The sequence below is a fragment of the Coregonus clupeaformis genome, chromosome 20 (genome assembly GCF_020615455.1).
Source record: "Coregonus clupeaformis isolate EN_2021a chromosome 20, ASM2061545v1, whole genome shotgun sequence".
NCBI classification, from domain to species: Eukaryota; Metazoa; Chordata; class Actinopteri; order Salmoniformes; family Salmonidae; genus Coregonus; species Coregonus clupeaformis.
Window position 1 is genome coordinate 61,062,084 of NC_059211.1, and position 16,262 is coordinate 61,078,345.

Genomic DNA, 16,262 nt, shown 5'->3' on the forward strand with positions numbered 1-16,262 from the left:
TGGTGTCCACATCACCAACGAACTATCATGGTCCAAACACACCAAGACAGTCGTGAAGAGGGCACAACAAAGCCTATTCCCCCTCAGGAGACTGAAAAGATTTGGCATGGGTCCTCAGATCCTCAAAAAATTCTACAGCTGCACCATTGAGAGCATCCTGACTGGTTGCATCACCGCCTGGTATGGCAACTGCTTGGCCTCCGACCGCAAGGCACTACAGAGGGTAGTGCGTACGGCCCAGTACATCACTGGGGCCAAGCTTCCCTGCCATCCAGGACCTCTATACCAGGCGGTGTCAGAGGAAGGCCCTCAAAATTGTCAAAGACTCCAGCCACCCTAGTCATAGACTGTTCTCTCTGCTACCGCACGGCAAGCGGTACCGGAGTGCCAAGTCTAGGTCCAAAAGACTTCTCAACAGCTTCTACTCCCAAGCCATAAGACTCCTGAACAGCTAATCATGGCTACCCGGACTATTTGCACTGCCCCCCCCACCCCATCCTTTTACGCTGCTGCTACTCTGTTAATTATTTATGCATAGTCACTTTAACTCTACCCACATGTACATATTACTTCAACTACCTCAACTAGCCGGTGCCCCCGCACATTGACTCTGCACCGGTACCCCCCTGTATATATAGCCTCCCTACTGTTATATTATTTTACTTCTGCTCTTTTTTTTTTATTTTTCTCAACACTTTTTTTGTTGTTGTTTTATTTTAATTTTAAAAATAAATGCACTGTTGGTTAAGGGCTGTAAGTAAGCATTTCACTGTAATGTCTGCACCTGTTGTATTCGGCGCATGTGACCAATAACATTTGTTTTGATTTGATTTGCTGTTAGGTTCAGGTTGTGTTTGTATACGTGTCGGCATTCAGCTCCCATTATAGTCCTCAAAGTGGCAGCCACTACCTCATCGTCCTTTTCCCGAAGTCCCGTTGCTAGTGCATAGTCCTCCCATTCACCTCTAAACGTATCCCAGTTTGTGCTCCAATCTCCGCTGAGCTTCATAACGGCGGGAGGGGGAATGTTCGCTGCCATGTCTAAACGGTGCTAACAACACAGAAGCTAACTAGCAAACTCAATCTAGCTAAGGACAATTCCGGCGAAGTTTTACTCAACTAAGCTTTTTTTTTGTAAACCAGAACAGGTGACTCTAATTTGCGGAAAGCATGGTTAGTTATCCGACTCTGACACCATGTTTGAATGTTAAATGACGAGACAGAGGCATTGATGCGAGTAACCAGTCTTGTTCAGTATCTTGCAATTCATCCGGGTATCTCAAGTACACCGGTAAAACACTGGAGTTGCAGTAATTAACATTTACCAACAGATGACAGCATTGTGCCATCGTCCACCTATGACAATAACTTCCTGAAGTTGGCTGTGTGTGTAGCTAAACGGAATAAGAAGGGTGCGGTCCTTATTTCTCTACGAAACCCCCATAGACGTCTTTTTAAATTATTCTGACTTTCCATGTTGAAAATCAATAGGAAGAGCGTATTTAGGGTATTGTCCATCCATCCATAATGTCGTTTATGATTTCAGATTGCCATGTTTCTTTTTTTCTTTGATATGAATTCCACTCGCCGGCTGCGCTTCTAACTTGAAGTTGCAGTGCACATAGTGTTCATAAGGCACATTATCTTACATATATATACCAATTGTTCATGATAATCAAATATTATGTGATGTTGTAGGCTAAAAAACTAGCACACAATAACAAACAAGTAGCCTAACAAATATTAGGTAGGCCAAACGCTTCGTTCGGCTCCGCCAGTCGGTTCAACTTACCTCCTGAGACCACCGGTCGCGCGAGATAAAGCCAGAAGCACAATCTGATGAGCGTTAGTTTGGACATATTTGCTAGTTAGTTAGTTTATTTAGATAATAAATAAAAGTAAGTTCAAATGAGATATGGTCAAACACTGTGTGGTTCCTTGCCTAGCCTACCGAGGCTGTGAAAGTGAAAGTAAAATGTGGATTTTAGTTCCTCCCTCTGCATGAGGTTGAAAATAAAATAACGTTCCATTTGACTTGTAAATAATGTTTAATAGCTGCAATACAACATTCCATTATATTTATATGCTATAATAACTTTAATATCATTTTTTTCTAACCACTTCTGGAATATAGTCGTGCCCATACCTGGTCTTTGGCTGCGTGTATAATTGGCTACAATGTACAGAATTACATATATAATTTAGAATTGATTGGATCACTGTGCTATAATGTAACAAAAGTTGGCAATACTGTAATATTCAAAGGTAACTTAATAACTATAGTTTATTTAATTTTCCTCCTGTCCACTGAGTCTGAGGGCTTTTGATTCACCAGCCTATAGCCATTGACCTCTAGGACTACTGTATGAGGCATGCACAAAAAAACATTCACACAATGAACTGTTTTCCTCAAAACATAATATGTGTTTGCCATCTTGTTGCATGGATCAACATTTCATTATAATTCACATTATTCAAAGTTTATAAAAAATTATAGTAGCGTCGGCTAAACATGACAGCACATAACATACAGGATAACAATATTTTACATTTTACATTTACATTTACATTTAAGTCATTTAGCAGACGCTCTTATCCAGAGCGACTTACAAATAGGTGCATTCACCCTATAGCCAGTGGGATAACCACTTTACAATATCTTTTTTTTTATTTTTATTTTTTAGGGGGGTAGAAGGATATATTCCTTAAAGAGGTGGGGTTTCAAATGTCTCCGGAAGGTGGTGAGTGACTCCGCTGTCCTGGCGTCGTGAGGGAGCTTGTTCCACCATTGGGGTGCCAGACCATTTTTAGTCATTTAGCAGACGCTCTTATCCAGAGCGACTTACAGGTAGTGAGTGCATACATTATTTTTTCTTCATACAATATGATACATAATAACCAGAAAGATAGAAAAGGAGATATGGGTTTACTGAAGAGAAACAAACCTTCCCTGTACAGAATCTAAATATTTGTCAAACAAACTTGCTTTTCAACTGGTTTCTCCTGGTACAGAGGCTGGAGCTGTACTGGTCTCTGTTGGTACATAGGATTTATCTATACTTCCCTATGAAGTAGACAGAGTATCTGAGCTACTCTCTATGGCTGTACATGCTGTATCTGAGATGATGTCTATTGGTCCAGAGGGTGCACCTGAACTGTATTTTACTGGAGTAGATAGTGTACCTACATGCTGTGGCTCTGAGACCAGCTGACAATCCTGGACTGCTTCTATCAGGAGTGTCTGTACTGTCTGACACTGAGTTAGTGGGTCTCCTCAGACCTGATAGGTCAGGTGTTCCTCCCTCTCTGTCTACCTGACCACTGCTCCTCTGGGTTTCCATTGCTTTCGCTACTCTTCCTTGTTCTACACCCATCTGATAGCCATGATAGTATCTTATAGATGGTGGTCTTGGTGCAACACGTGGTGGGGGATTGTGGGGGAATGTCGTTGTTTTAGGAGAAGTTGGGTCTTGATGTATGGGAATTCGGGATGGAGGTGTTTGTTTGGAAGAAGGTATGTTATTTCCCTCCTCTCTCTCTGATGCTCCATCTTCATCCCTTCTCTGAGGGGTTGGTGGAGACCTCTGACCGTCAGTCTGGCTGTTGTGTGTGGCTCTGCTGGATTCCTCCTCTTGGTCCTCTGACTCTGGCTCCACCTCAGAGTTAATGTCCTCCTGTTGTCTTTACATCATTCTCCTCTCCCTCACCCTCTTGCTTTCCTTCTTTCTCTTCCTCCCCCTCCCTCTCTCCATCTGGTCTTCCCTCTGCCTCTCCCCATCAACATCTCTCATTCCCTGTCCATCTCTCTCGCCCTCTGTCTCTGAGTCATTTCCTTCGTCACTTTCCTCATGTAACCCCTGGTCAGCTCTGTTCCCCCACTGTTTATCCTGAACCTGTTGGGAGTATTAGATTGTGTTTCAGGCTGTATCCATTGCTGGCAAATGGCATCTGGTTGGGCTTTGGATGGGGTGAGATGAGCCCATCCTCTACCTTTCCCTCACTCCCTTTCTTTACTTTCCTCTCTCTTTCTTTCTCTCCCTCCCCCTCTCCGTCTTCACATTCCTTAGTCGGTGTCCTCATCTGATATTTAGGCTGGTTGGAATCTCAGCCCTGATTCTGGCTATTACTCACAGTACCACCTATGTTATCAGTAGATCCTGCCTTGTCATTGTACTGTGATGGCTGATCCCTCTCCGGTTCTCACATTCAGTAATGACTGCTTCTCTTCTTCCATTTTCTCTCCCAGGCTGGTTCCCTCAGCTGCCTTCTCCGGACCCTCTTCAAAATGACTTTTATTCTCTGCACTCAGCACAGATCTCAATGGGTCACTATTCTCAGCGTCTCCATTGGCCTTGCCATGGTTATAAAAACAAGGGAGAGAAAAGAAGGGGAAGTCAACGGGCAAGGAGGTATGTTGGGTTTAAAATGTGTTTAACAATGTAATGTTGTTTAGTTTGAGTATACACCCTGTAATACAATGTAATAAGGGATTCTTTAAAAAGACATGGGCTTACCTTTGGAACACTTCTTGATGAGACAGACCACAACAGCAACCACAACTAACAACAGATTGACACCAATAACACCACCAGAAACCAAAGCTATGACCTTCCAGTTGCCTGTAACACACACACACACACACACACACACACACACACACACACACACACACACACACACACACACACACACACACACACACACACACACACACACACACACACACACAGGTCACGTGATCAGTCAGTGGTGTAAAGTACTGAAGTAGTTTTCTGGGGTATCTGTACTTTACTTTGCTATTTATATTTTTGACAACTTTTACTTTTACTTCACTACATTTCTGAAGAAAATGTTTTACTTTTTACTCCACACATTTTCCCTGACATCCAAAAGTACTTGTTACATTTTGAGTGCTTAGTAGGACAGGAAAATTGTCAAAATTCATGCACTCATCAAGAGAATATCCCTGGTCATCCCTACTGCCTCTGATCTGGCGGACTCACTAAACACAAATGCTTTGTTTGTAAATGTTGTCTGAGTGTGGGAGTGTGCCTCTGGGTCCTGGCTATCTGTAAATGAAAAAAAAAACAAGAAAACTGTCCTTTCTGGTTTGCCTAATATAAGGAATTTGAAATTATTTTGACTTTTACTTCTACTTTTAATACTGAAGTATATTTAAAACCAAATGCTTTTAGACTTTTACTCAAGTAGTATTTTACTGGGTGACTTTCACTTTTACTTTAGTCATTTTCTATTAAGGTATCTTTATTTTTACTCAAGTATGACAACTGGGTACTTTTTTCCACCACTGTGATCAGTGAAACCTGAACAAGGAAATTCCTTTACAAACAGCATCATAATACTTGGACATGATTAAACCCTGCCTGAGTATATTAACAGAATGGTATTTACTTTTCAAAACCCAAACCTTTTCTCACTATATCATTCAGATCTTGAATTTACCTGTGGCCAGGCAGTATTTACTGTTGTAGGTCTGTGTCTTCTCACTTATGGGTTTTTTGATCTCACAGGTGTAGTTGTCTGACTCTGGGGATGTGATGTTGTAGTGCTGTCCAGTCTGCTCCTGGCTCCACATCTCCGCCTGCTGATCAGGCCAAGACCAGCGGTACTCCACCAGTGGACCCTCAGCGCTGCAGGAAGTAATAATAATAATAATAATAAGCCATTTAGCAGACGCTTTTATCCAAAGCGACTTACAGTCATGCGTGCATACATTTTTGTGTATGGGTGGTCCCGGGGATCGAACCCACTACCTTGGCGTTACAAGCGCCGTGCTCTACCAGCTGAGCTACAGAGGACCAGTGTTGCCATGGACATGGTATCGTTAAATTCACAGGGGACTTCAGTTTTTTTATACTGGATCTGTGGACCGAAAGTGAGGTGTATGTCACATAGCAGAGGACACATGGTGGCACACACACACACACACACAAACACTTAGTGAAAACCAGACATCATACGTGAAAGTGAACTAGTGACTTGTGTCCAGGTTAGAGGTTAACACTCTAAATGGGCCTACATTGCCCTATTGACATTGAACGTGATATATATTATCTACAGTAATCATAATAACAGTTAATGTCAGTTTTAAATGATGTGTCATGTAGTTCCTATGTGGACATTATGTTATGCATGGTTTATGTATAGCCCTTATAATAAACTGATGCCAATCTACAGGAGGTAAGTGACAGTTACCACGCACAATTTCAGCTGTTAAAATGTCTGTCCTTGCCAATACAATAGGCCTATAATATGTCATCATTGGGAGGCAGAAGTGGAAACCCCAAGAGTTGGGGAGTAACTGATTACGTGTAACCTACCCAACCCTGGAAACCCCATATTTCTTCTGGTAAAGCCAAACACACACACACAGCCAAAATGAACCATCCTTTTATGGACCTGCAGATAGCCATATGCACAGTCACATATTATAGTTATTGTGTGCGGTTGATACGATATCATAAACGAAGCATACTTGTGCGACATTATGTTGTATTAGGTGTGTTCGAATACCCATACTAACACAGAGCTGCCAACTCTCATGCTTTCGCCGTGTGACACACGTTTTTGCCTGTTTTCACACGCACTCACGCCACACATCCAATTTCTCACGCAAAAAAAATCGGTCGAGACTCGTTCGTTCCTTTTTTCAAACTCCCCGACGGTAGATGGCGCTGATGAGCGCCACTGAACCATATGCGCTGCACCCCGAAGTTAGCGACAGAAGAAGAGATACTATTGCCGCTAAAGACAACAGGAGAAAAAACGGTCACTACCTCAAGAAGTCTGAAAAGAAGCTTAGCTGAGACTAGGTATGTAACAATGAAATGTCGTCCAATTGAGTACTCACACTCTTAAACTTTAAATCTTGAAATAAATTATTTGTTTGTGCGTGTGAACATGATTTAGTGTGGTGAATGTAAACTCAGCTGATTTCGAACAGGTAAGATGTATTCCAAAGAATTTAACATAAATACAGGAAATGTGTGCAATAGAAGTAGACTTGTGCAGACATTCACTGACCCCATGACAGAAGTGTACCTGCTGTTCTTCCAAGCCACCGTACCAACTTTCACTTCTTTCAACTTGCTGCTTCAGAGAGAGCAGTCATCAATATTTTTGTTACATGATGAGGTGGGATTGGATTTTGCTGTTGTTTTCCATTCTGTGTTTCTTGCTGATATCTGCAGGGATCCTCTAAAACAGGTTTCACCTACTATTTTTGTAAATGTCTGTTATAGATGGTGAAATTCGACGCGTAAGCTATGTTCCAAGTTTATGGTTCCAGAAGCTCTGCAGTGCCATGAGGAGCCTTGTGAAATTGCCTTTAAAGAAAAGGCAAACCATTTACCAGGTTAGTATTTGACTATTATTATGATCAAACACTGTGATATGTGATATTTAGCCTTGTACCTTATACCGATATGCTGTATCTGTGACAGGAAGAAAGTTGAACATTAGGTTCACAACCAGGGCTAAATTTAACAGATTACTCGATGAGGGTGACATCACACCACAGCAGGTGGATTCATTCCATGAAGCTGTGTTGTGTTTCCTGACAAGTGCTGTGGACTATGCACTTAAGAAGCTGCCACTGGAAGAGCCACTGATCAAGCACACACAATTTGTAGATGTACGGCAGAGGGCTGAAAGTGACATCGAAGATGTCCTGTACTTTGTTGAAAGGTTAGTTTTTTCTCTCTAATTATTGTCTGTTATCTTAGCTAAAATACCCTGTGTTTTATGATGAGGTGTGTTCACTCCTAAACTGCACATGAGATATTCTTATGTGGCTTCTCCTCAAAGATGTGTATGAACTGCTGCTGGTTGATGACTATATACCTAAAACATAACAACTTGTAACTCTACTTTCATAAATAGGTTTCCCCATCTCCTCCCATACCATGGGCCAGAGGAGCATGACCTTCTGGGTGAGGAGTTTCTAAATTATCAGACCATGCCAATGATATCCCTGCAGGACGAAACTGAAATGGAAAGCTTCTGGGCTGAAATGGCAACCTGGAAGCATAAGGTAAACATTTTTTGTCTTTCCTTTTGGCAGGTGTGGCTTGGCTACATCTGTTGCTTAAAATTGTTGCATGCATATATGTGTCATGCATGTTGCAAATTATGCATGTTTTTATCTGAACTTTGTTAATGGATCAACCTACAGTATTAATCAATCAAAAATCAAGGTATGTTTTTCCATTGTGTTTTGGTGCATTTTCCATACGTGACAGGAGCCAAAGAATTCGAGAGGCTTGCTGCCGTCGCCAAGCTTGTCCTGGTGTTGCCCCATGCAAACGCAGATGCTGAGAGGGTGTTTTTAGTTGTGGGACTGAACAAAACCAAGAGAAGAAACAGCCTAGCATTGGATGGCACCCTGTCCTCAATAATGACCATAAAGATGGCCAATCTGGAGCCCTGCTTCAAATGGGAGCCCCCCTCCGATATCATCAAGGCCTCCAAGAAGGCCACAGGCCAGTATAACCATGCCGACAGATCATAGACAAGAGGCTCATTTGAGATGAGCCAGGTCTGCGCAGAATCGATCACCGGCGATCCCCGCCCAATGCATGCTGGTTAGATTTGTGTCCGACTTGATCCCGACTTTCTCTGACGTCATGCACACGTGGGCAACAATAACCTCATGAGATCAAGGCGGCCGCAGTTCTGAGACGCAGGCAGTGCAATTGCTTTTTACCGACTGCAGGACCCAGGCGGACCCAGGACAAAATCTCACTCCAAGGTTTTTTGAAAAGTTGGCAGGTATGCTAACATATTGTATACTACATACTTAATGAGTATATACTACATACTATAAGTTCATTTTAGTATACTGTAAACGAACGGTATCCTTTCAGTTGAGCGTACTAGCGCTACCGCTGTCTACCGGAAGTTGATGCTGTTGCTATGCAACCTCTTGCTAGCTTGTTAGCATAACAAATTACTAGCTAGACGTTCTACGACTTCAGGTGTGTTTGTGCATTCAATCTGGAGTACCAGAGTGCGCTCTGGGCGTTCGTAAATTCAGAGTGTTTAGCTCTCAGAGGGTTCAGAGCTGGAGTAGGGTTGATCCGAGCGTTCTGATTTCACAACGGCAGTCAAGCACCCAAGCTAACTGGCTAACGTTGGCTAGCTACTTCCAGACACAAAGAGAACACCTCACTCTTACCATTTTACTCGCCCAGCAGAGCTGGTTAGGCTGTTTTCATGTTATCCAGAGCGTTGTTGACTGTAACTGTGCTGCTGGCAAAAATTTAATTACGCTTTTTTGCCGACGTTTACTGACACCAGACATATTCAACGGGTGTTCAGCGTTGGTAAATTCATCAGTTATTATGTGCTCTGAAATCGGAGTAGATAGACAGTGTATTTAAGAAAGCACCCGAATTAACAATGTTCATTGAGAACGCACAACAACTAGCTATACCACTTTGCTACGCTAAGAATGTTGGGTAGTTAGTTAGTGTTAGAAATTGCGTAATTCAAATCTGGTATTGGAATAAGAGAAAACATAATCAAGAGATATTCAATCCAGGCTAAATTTATTATATGCAAAATGTATGTATGATAAGAATGATGGTTCGTATACGGGCTCACTGAAATACCACGCAGGGCAGACAGAGAACTGATCCATTGTTACAGGCTGTTATTTAAATACCCTGACAGTGATAGTTCCCGCTCCTTGCTGGGCCTATCAGGGTAGAGACTGAGCGTGGTTTAGACTTACTCAGCCAATCCGTTGGCGCACAGGCTGGTCCCATCCCCTTGGCGCTCCACTGTTGCCAGGTGTCTAGTTGTTTTGCAACTTATCCAGAAAGTCTGCACTTTTGCAGTACACGTCCTTGAGTATGATGGTTTACAGACAACAAAGAGGCAGTGTTCGGGTATTGTGAGACACAAGTTCTTATCTCCCCCTACTCCCTAAAACAGCTCCTCACATTAATCACAGCTTGTTAGGTGAAACAATTTATATCAGTACAGTACAAACCTTTTATGCTTAATCATTAATGCATTCTTTCTAAGCTAGTCATCACATCCAGTTATGAGAAAATAGATCCCCACAATCCCCCTTTTCACACCCACTGGGTGGTGAACCCAAAATAAGAAAACCCAAAATAAGAAATTTAAGGGAAATTTAGGATTCCCCCTTTTGACACCCATTATGGTGTCACTCCAAATAACACAGTTGAACAACACATAAGTAAGCATGGGGATAACAGCATAACAAAAATTGATTCACACTAAAATTTTATTATAAAATAAAATAAATGTTAAAAACCTTCCATCCTCCCCTACACCTAACATGTACTGAGTTGGCTACCAGCCACTCAGGAATCCTATACCTTCACATAAGGAAAGACAAACATTCACAATGGTTAACTTGATTAATAAAGCATAAAACACAGGATTAATAGAACACAAAACACAAGATTAATAAAACATAAAACACCAACAGGGAAGTAAATTTTGGCCCCCTTTAGACACCCTCTAGGGTGTCACTCCACCAAGCCTGGTAGGTCATATCCTTCATTCCTTAGGTCGGAGTCCGGGATTGGGCCGTATCTCACCATCTGTTGGGAAACCGCCTTCTCCATCTCCTTTCTCAACAACCCTCAGACACAGGGAATAAGACAACATCCACAAAGAACAAGTATACCCATAGAAGCTATAACTTCACCCAGAATAGTTACAACAATAGTTTTCCATTTACCAAATATGTTATCAAACCAACCGTTTAGGGAGCTATCAATACCAGAGTTCTCAGCCAGTTCGTTCGCCAGCGTGGTGAGTCCCTGAAGCGCTTTGGTCACGGACCCGTCCGGTGCTGTATTGTTTGGGGATGAAAGTACAGCACATAGATCCAAACAGAACACAAACTCCGCCCCGCTCAGCCAAAAGCATATCTAAAGCTATTCTATTCTGCCATGCCATTAAGCTAGTTGCCGCTGTCTGCTCAGCCAATCCCTTTATTGCATCACGAGTGTGGTTTATAAATCTTTGCTGGTTATAGTAAATATAATTTATCCAATCTACGTTTTTATTAATTGTTGACCACCAGAAAAGACTTGATTCAAACCCAGCTGCGATCTGATTCCTAGCTTTGAATTCTTCTGGAACCCCTCGAGGTACTCCTATCCCATCAATATATATCCTTTCATCAAAGGATCCCGGGAGGAGGTCCCACTTTCTACGTGACAACTCACCAGTCTCTGACACGTTTGATTGTTTGCGTATGTAGGTGAGTTCACAATCTGTTATCACCACACAACCATCAGATGTCAGCACGGGCCTGGTTTTGGTTCCTAAAATCCTCTGGCTGCAACAAAGAGGAGAGATTAGTCATGGTCTCTTTAGTTGTGATATTCTCTGTGTGGGAGCAGGAGCTAAGATGCCCTACCCTGTATCCTATCTTATTAGTCCTAGAAAAACAATAATAAGAATCCCATGAGACTTCAAACGGAGGCAACCTAGGTCGGGGTGACTTTGTTATCGGGGGATACAGATAGTGCAAGTTACTACAAGACTCCTTCACCACATTCCCAGGTGGCTTGAACAATTTAATCATGGAGGATAAACCTGACGGAGAGTTAAAGCCTGTCAAGGGGAACGGAGTAGTTGTTAACCTTGGTTTGGCTGTACCACAGGCATAACAGTCCTCTTTAGACATAGTTCTTGCCGTATACTGAATCCATTCCAACCACAGGTTAGGATCTCTATACCCCGTCTCCACCTGTACTACTTCCTTCAGGTCTATAGTTTGCACTATCTTCACCACAGCCCTGGTCTCACTACCTCCCTCAGAGAGGTTTACTCTATAGGGTGCCCCAGTTGAAGAGGATATCTCACTTGTTCAGGTCTGTAACCTGTTTTAGCGTAATTCAGACTTTCAGACAGTACCTACCCTTATATGGGTCGCACTGCCATTTCTGGTAATTCCCTACTTTCACAATACTACACCTGTCCTTAAACTGTGTATGGAGATTGACATATTCCCCCCCGCTCGGTATGAGCAACTACATAGTCCCAGGATGTACATGGTGACATACGTATATATCTCTCATCCTTTACGATACTACCAGCCAGTAGTCCCCAACTCGTCCGCAAAGACCTCAAAAGGTGATGTCCTTCCCTAAAGTCCCAAGTACTTCCCCTTTCCCTATGTCTAGCTGTCTCCTATGCCTTCGTAGACTGTGCTCAGTTATTATTTTATCAACTTGTGTTAGGTTAACTACTACTTCTGGCGGATCAGGAGGGTTTGAGTGTGTTAGGAATATGGCCCCCACAATCAGACAGCTACCTACCGTCAGGAGACCTGTGAATCCCCACCCTCGCCCTGAGAACATGTCAGACGCCAGAGGCCAACCCATTGCTTTACCTTCTATCGAACTCACACAGGGATGATCAGACAGGGTAAGGGAATCTTCGTTAAGGAGCCAACCCCCGAGCCCTAGTGGTGATCGGTTCTTTCTCCTAACTCTGTGTTTGTTCGTCAGGTGTAGCTGGGTTTACCTTTTTGCAGTGTGTGACATGCACCCAGGTGGATCTCTCAGCTATTCCAATGGCAAAGGCAGTGACCAATAGGACTTGGTAGGGCCCTTCCCAACAGGCCTGCTTCCAGTCTTTCTTCTTTAGGGACTGGATGCTCACCGGTCACCTGGTTAGATAGAGTGGGTCACCTTCTCCTTTAGTTCACCTGTGGGGCACAAAACCTCTTAATAAACTATCTTCACACATACATGTTCAGCTCTCAATTTCTATTCTTGTTGGGTTTTTAAAAAAGAATTTTGTCCTCTCCTTCGTATATATTTATTATTTTAATCCTACCATCTCCTACCATCCCCCTTTTGACACATGATTTGCCCATGTGTCAATATTACCACCTACCTAAACAATCACTTAGATTGTGCCTTCCTCTGATTACTGCAGCTCATTGCATTAAAATTTAGTTTCAAATACCAACTTGTTGTTTATTAAAGCATACTAATAATGAAATTTAAATGACAACATTTGATAATACCTCAATTTACTTCTATCCCGTAAAAATAATCCAAGATTAGTACAATTGACTAGCAACAGGTATCCCTCATTCAGGGAAAGCTCTCTCTCTTCTGTTATTTTATGGTTCAAATCATATATATTATTACTAAATTATAATCTTCTTCACACTTTTCACAGTATTATAAATTACCCTCAACTTAGTAAAATAAACTATCTTAAAGTCCTCCTCTCATGCCTTTAGAATTTACTAGTGTGGATGATTAATTAACACCAGAAGGTTAAAACAGAGTTCAGAGGCAATTGAAATGATTCAACGAACTGTTCCATCCCATAGTATACCAAACATTACCATTATTCTAAATATTTCATAAATGTTACTTATCCCAAGTGTTCATTAAGTCCTCATGACATTCATTCTCATAAGAAATCATATATACCCCAAACTCAGCCAAAACCGAAAAACTCCATAAAATTCACTGCGTGCTCCTCTAAGACCAATCACCCTTGACCTGCTGAAAACCCCCCAAAATTGAAACAACAAGGCTTTATAAACATCATACTAGGTGTGTTGTTTTTTGTTTGAAAAACCCAATTTGAAAAACAACAACCACAAATAGCCAGGCCTCACTTAATTTGGTATCTCACTTTTATGACCTAAATACTGCCTAACTTCACTACTGCTCCCCCTAGCCCTGGGCAACATTCCAATGAGATGAGCTAATCTCTTTCTCCTGGTTATAATCTAAAGATGGTAGTACAGACAAAACATGATACAGATATCCCCAGTCCTAACCCATCAATAATTGTTTGTATCAATCTAATTCCTCATAAATAATCCATAAAACCACTCAAAATTCCTCGAGTATACAATGATTATTTAATTGATTACCCTAAATCTGCTACATGTGATCTCATCTCAAATGATCCATTATCAATTATTTGATCAACCCCCTAGGAAAATCTGTCTCCCCTTCTATTGTTCCTGTCCCCCCTGTAAATGTCATATTTCAGTTTTTAGCCAATACAATCACGGTTACATCAAAAGTAACACCACTGGCGTCAAGCAACCCATCGAATAAAGTAATAACAATTAGAATGTATCAAAGCACTGCCTTCCAGTCAAGCATTCAGACCTCCACTTGAAATCCCACAGCTCAACCCAACTCGCTTGACTGTCTCTATTTTTTTTCTTCCGCTAACCAGAGCCATAAAATTGTCCTCAACTCAATTTTCACAGCTCTATCGCCATTTCAGTTCGCTATTCAATTTCTTTAACTGTTCTCTCTGATTAGGCCCTAATTAATAAAACAAATACTTGCTATAATTTACCAGCACACATTTAATTCATATCCCTATCATTTTTGAACTACGGGGAAGGCGTGGGGACCTTGTAACATATTTTCATAGACCATTCTAGAATACTTCTACTCAAGCTATCTAATTCAACCTTTCACATTTCTCAATCCACATAGTAATCTAGGTCTATAGCCCCAATGTGAAAGCTTTACCCACTGTCCCTACCTGTGTTCGAACCAGAGACCCTCTCCATACATTGCCAGTCACCCCACACATTCCGCGATGCTTTCGAAGTACGCCAAACAACCACTTCCATGTCGTACAACCAGCTACGTTATCACTCCCGACTAGCCAGCCCTCTCATCTCAAACACCCTAGTAGCAAAAATAAAACACACTCTCAAACAGCGTTCTGCATTTACCTCTATCATCGGGTTTAAAAACTAACGTAACAACATTAACCATCCTCTATTGCTGTAGTAACGTCTTGTTTGGTTCAGTTTATTTATTACGGAGTGTCCATAATACTATAATAATACATAATCGAATTCCCCTCATACACACAGATTTCACCTTATGCCATTGAAATGCCAAATAAACCATAATAGTTCAATGCAGCCCCCTATTGGCTTTCCACTATTTATACATTACTTCCATAACCACATTAGTTATGGTCCGATTACCCATTAAACCTTATCACATGATAAAACAACTGCACAACCTTAAACTCATATGGGGCGTCAGGCAGCTTAGTGACCAATAGTGCCGCGCCAACAACAGAGAGGTCGCCGGTTCCAATCCCCGAGCCGACCAGGCGAAAAATCTGCCGATGTGCCCTCGAGTAAGGCACCCAACCACAATTGCTCCAGCAAGTCGCTCTGGACAAGAGCATCTGCTAAATTACCAAAAATGCAAATGTAAATATTCTCTACTTTCTCACCCATGATGTACGTCTACGTTCGGGTGAGCAAGTTCATACGTATATATCGTCAGAAACCCACAGGCACCTCTCAAACTATCGCCACGTGGTGTTCCCAGCCAACTCCCAGTCTTTCCTGACTCCAACAGCCACACTCTCGCTGTCTCCAGCCCCTCCCCCCCTGTGTCCAGTCGGAACAGGCTTTGTCTGCTTTTCGTTTTAGCGTTTCCAATATTCTGCCGTTATTTAAAGTACGTTAGTCTATTTATTTAAACAAATTATTCCCACCTAATTAGTTAAAGTCGGTGCATATTTATATTTCAACGATAAACCAAATTATTTCAGTCTAATTATTTAACCAGTATTTTGCAGGGTCAAACATCAAACGTTACAGTTCAATCATATCAGTTCAAACGTTTCAGTTTAGTCATACTAGTTATTCATTATTTTACCTTTATGTTCCCAATTGTTATTAAAAGGTTATACGGTTTAAGCAACCACAAACCCAACAGTTATTCACAAATTATACAGTTTGGACAGCCACAGACGTCTTTAATTCCTAATTAGTTTTCTATCAAGGTATACAGGTTTATTAATTTTAATAACCCGTATTCACTATTTTATTTCGTCTGGGATTATTCGCACCCTCATTCATACGACACCCTATACTTTAAAGTGCCCCTCTGATCCTAGCCGTATCTAGCCCTCTGATACGTGTCAGTAGTGCAACACTATCTAAAATTTAAGTGCCCCTTATGATCCTAGCCGTATCTAGCCTTCTGATACGTGTCAATAGTGCAACACTTTTAAGCCAATAATTCCTTGTACCCCCAGTTCCCACCCCTGGTGGTCCTAGCCTGGGGATTTCAGTATCATTTCCGATCCTAGCCGTACCTAGCCCTCTGGTACGTGCCGGTGAACAATACTCTATAATACCATGGTTTTAACACTCACATTTACCATAGATTTGCATATCACAATAGCGACAATATTTCTTATTTACTGATAATAATTCATAATTT

The 16,262-nt window shown here is 41.8% G+C and overlaps 1 protein-coding gene across 14 annotated transcripts in view; it reads right to left on the minus strand.

Annotated features, from left to right (window-relative positions):
• Positions 1–16,262, minus strand: part of LOC121558595 — a 105,776-nt gene that overhangs the window by 48,629 nt on the left and 40,885 nt on the right. The window contains exon 1 of one of the 14 annotated variants that reach the window (XM_045205610.1): positions 1,793–1,935. The exons of the other annotated variants lie outside the window; for them this stretch is intronic. Within the exon in view, the coding sequence (XP_045061545.1) occupies positions 1,793–1,859 (67 nt within the window). The 5' untranslated portion in view covers positions 1,860–1,935. Of the gene's footprint in view, positions 1–1,792; positions 1,936–16,262 lie in introns of those variants that run through there. 14 annotated transcript variants of the gene reach the window in all.